At 57.4% G+C, this 3530-nt stretch overlaps 1 protein-coding gene across 1 annotated transcript; it reads left to right on the plus strand.

The window, feature by feature from the left end:
• Positions 1-421: 421 nt before the first annotated feature.
• LOC119368139 (subtilisin-like protease 1) lies at positions 422-2671 on the plus strand. Its single transcript, XM_037633474.1, has 2 exons — positions 422-1315; positions 1433-2671. The coding sequence occupies exons 1-2, from the start codon at positions 422-424 to the stop codon at positions 2669-2671; spliced, it is 2133 nt and encodes a 710-aa protein (XP_037489371.1).
• The last annotated feature ends 859 nt before the right edge of the window (positions 2672-3530 follow it).

Raw genomic sequence — 3530 nt, forward strand, 5'->3', positions numbered from 1 at the left:
TACAAGATGATATACCGGTTTAGTCTTTCGAAGATGCTTATAGCGGTAGGGTGTGCGTACGTATGTTCATAGGGGTGAGTGTATGCGCGTGTATATAAGTGTTTGCGTCTGTACATGTTAAAAAAAATTGAGCGTGTTAATTATACTTTACTCGATGCTTCTCACTGGATATGCTTCGTCTTGATCGAAGGTAGACGTCAAGGGAGTCTGCCAGTCTGCCAGCCTGCAGCCCCACTCCCGTACGTCCGCTACACCCGATTCGCATGTAAACAACCAACGCCCATTGTTCGTATCGCCCCATTGGTTGACCGGGCATCACATTGACAGAGCTGCCATTTGGAGCAATCGTGACTGGACACTAGCACGTACAGTACGTAGTATATATGCTCCCACACGAAGAACATCTCAAGCAAGAAAAGCCATGGAAACCACGAGGCTATCCTTGCTCTCTCTTCTTCCTTTCCTTCTCCTCGCGATCGCTGCCGAGGCAACCGGCGGCGAGCTCAGCACGTACATCGTCCACGTGCAAGCGGAGGAGAACCGCGTGTTTGGCACCCCGGACGACCGGAAGACGTGGTACCACTCGTTCCTCCCGGAACATGGCCGGCTCGTGCACGCGTACCACCACGTCGCGAGCGGGTTCGCGGCCCGGCTGACGCGGCCGGAGCTGGAGGCGGTGTCCGCCATGCCCGGGTTCCTCAGCGCGACCCGCGCCCGGACGTACACCACGCTCACGACGCACACGCCCGAGTTCCTCGGGCTGAACCTGGAGCAGGGGCGGCGGAACTACACGTCGGAGTTCGGCGCCGGGGTCATCGTAGGCGTGATCGACAGCGGCATCTTCCCTGACCACCCGTCGTTCAGCGACGATGGCATGCCGCCGCCACCGGCCAAGTGGAAGGGGCGCTGCGACTTCAACCGCACCTCGTGCAACAACAAGCTCATCGGCGCGCGCAACTTCGTCTCCACCCTCAACGACCCGAACGGCACTTCCGCGCGGGTGCCGCCGATCGATGACTTTGGGCACGGCACTCACACCGCGAGCACCGCGGCGGGAGCGGTAGTGCCGGGCGCTAACGTGCTTGGCCACGCGTTGGGCACCGCCGCCGGGATGGCGGCCCGCGCGCACATCGCCATGTACAAGGTGTGCGACCTGAACGGAGGGTGCAAGACGTCCGACATGCTGGCCGGTGTCGACGCGGCCGTGGGCGACGGCTGCGACGTCATTTCCATGTCTCTCGCCGGGCCGTCCGTGGCCTTTCACCTAGATCCTATGGCCATCGGGACGTTCGGCGCCATCGAGAAGGGCATTTTTGTGAGCATGGCTGCTGGCAACTCCGGCCCGGGAGAGAGCTCCGTGAAAAACGAGGCTCCGTGGATGCTCACCGTCGGCGCGAGTACCATGGACCGCTCCATCCGTTCGATCGTGCAGCTGGGGAATGGCGCGTATTTCCAGGGCGAGTCACTCTACCAGCCAAACGCCGGTGTGCACGGTGCCTTCTACCCGTTGGTGTCCGCCGGCGCGAGCGGGAAGCCACTCGCCGAGTTCTGTGGGAACGGCTCGCTGGACGGCTTCGACGTCAAGGGCAAGATAGTGCTCTGTGAACTCACGAGAAATATCACGGCGATGAACCAAGGTCAGGTAGTGCTGAGTGCTGGCGGCCTCGGCATGATCTTGGCCAACCAGTTTGCCCAAGGCTACGACACGTTAGCCGACGAGAACGTCCTGCCGTCGTCGAGCGTCGACTACCTCGCGAGCGCAGCCATCAAATTGTATCTCAGCTCAACGGCGAACCCGGTGGCGCATATCGGCTTCAGGGGTACAGTACTCGGCACGTCACCTGCTCCGTCGATCGTTTACTTCTCATCTCGTGGGCCTAGCCGTCAGGGCACCGGCGTTCTGAAGCCCGACATCACGGGCCCCGGGGTGAACGTGCTCGCCGCATGGCCGTTTCAGATCGGGCCACCGTCAGCACCAGTTCTTCCCGGACCGACCTTCAACATCATCTCCGGCACGTCCATGTCGACACCGCACCTCGCCGGCATTGCGGCGCTGATCAAGAGCAAGCACCCGGACTGGTCGCCGGCGGCGATCAAGTCGGCCATGATGACGACGGCTGACATCACCGACCGCTCGGGCAATCCCATACTCAATGAGCAGCGCGTGGCGGCCAACCTCTTCGCCACCGGCGCCGGACACGTAAACCCAATGAAGGCCGCTGACCCTGGCCTAGTTTACGACATCACCCCCGAGGATTACATCGGCTACCTCTGCAGCATGTACACGAGCCAGCAAGTGTCGGTGATCGCGCGCCGGCCGATCGACTGCTTGACCACCGTCGTGATCAGTGACCGCCTGCTGAATTACCCTTCGATCTCGGTCGCTTTCCCAGCTTCCTGGAATTCGACTGCGCCCGTCGTCGTCAGGCGCAAGGTGAAAAACGTCGGGGAGGTGCCTTCGGTGTACTACGCGGCGATCGACATGCCGAGCAGCGCCGTAAGCGTGGACGTATACCCGACGGAGCTGGAGTTCATCGAAGCGAACCAGGAGGTGATCTTTTCGGTATACGTGTGGCCGAGGCAGATTGGTGCAAGGGTGGTGCAGGGTGCTCTACGGTGGGTATCCGAGAAGCACATCGTGCGGAGCCCAATATCCGTCACCTTTGCTTGATCACATACTTGATTTCTCACACGATAGGTCGACAAGGCTCAAGTATGTTTATCTCTTTCGCACAACTTGCTGATTGTTAGTTTGTCTCGACTTAATTTTCAATGAATCAATAGCCTAAGAAAGGGTGATCTTTTTTTTCTTGAAAAAGGAGGATAACCCCCGACCTGATCTGCACAGCGATGCACACATTCATCTTTGAAGGGTTGGATGCGCTTTGCGGCGCCGGCGGTCTTGCTAGGTTTTCATAATTTTTTCACTCCCTCTATTTCAAAATATAAGATATTTTACATCAAAACCCAGAACGTAGCCCTCCTTCTAAAACACTTGTTCAAGTTCTATAACCGCGAAGAGGTCCCCTGGGTGACCTTGATCTGGGATGCTTACTACACGGACAAAATTCCGCATGCAACAGACCCAGTTGGCTCCTTCTGGTGGCGTGATGTAATGCAACTCAGCGACGTGTTTCGTGGGATCACCAGAGTCATTCTAAGGAACGGTTCTTCCTCCCTGTTCTGGAAAGACGCTTGGTTTGATAGCAATCGAGATGCCCCCCTCATGGAGCTCTTCCCCAGGGCTTTCTCTTTCTACTTAAATGAGGATGAATTTGTTGTTAATGTTCTTACAGCTACGGATCCGGGCATGCTTTTCCACCTGCCTCTGTCGGCTCAAGCTAGAGAGGAAGTCAGGGAGATCCAACAAGGCTCAATGCATGTGCTTCTGGAGAGGGACTGCAATGACACTTGGGAGTGCATCCTCGGTGGGAAATTCTCCTCCAAGAAATTCTATGACCACTGCTTCAAAGAGATGGTTGCTGACGATGTCTTCGTTTGGCTTTGGAAGGCCAAAAGCCCGATCAAAT

The sequence above is a fragment of the Triticum dicoccoides genome, chromosome 2B, assembly GCF_002162155.2.
Source record: "Triticum dicoccoides isolate Atlit2015 ecotype Zavitan chromosome 2B, WEW_v2.0, whole genome shotgun sequence".
In the NCBI taxonomy this organism is placed as follows: Eukaryota; Viridiplantae; Streptophyta; class Magnoliopsida; order Poales; family Poaceae; genus Triticum; species Triticum dicoccoides.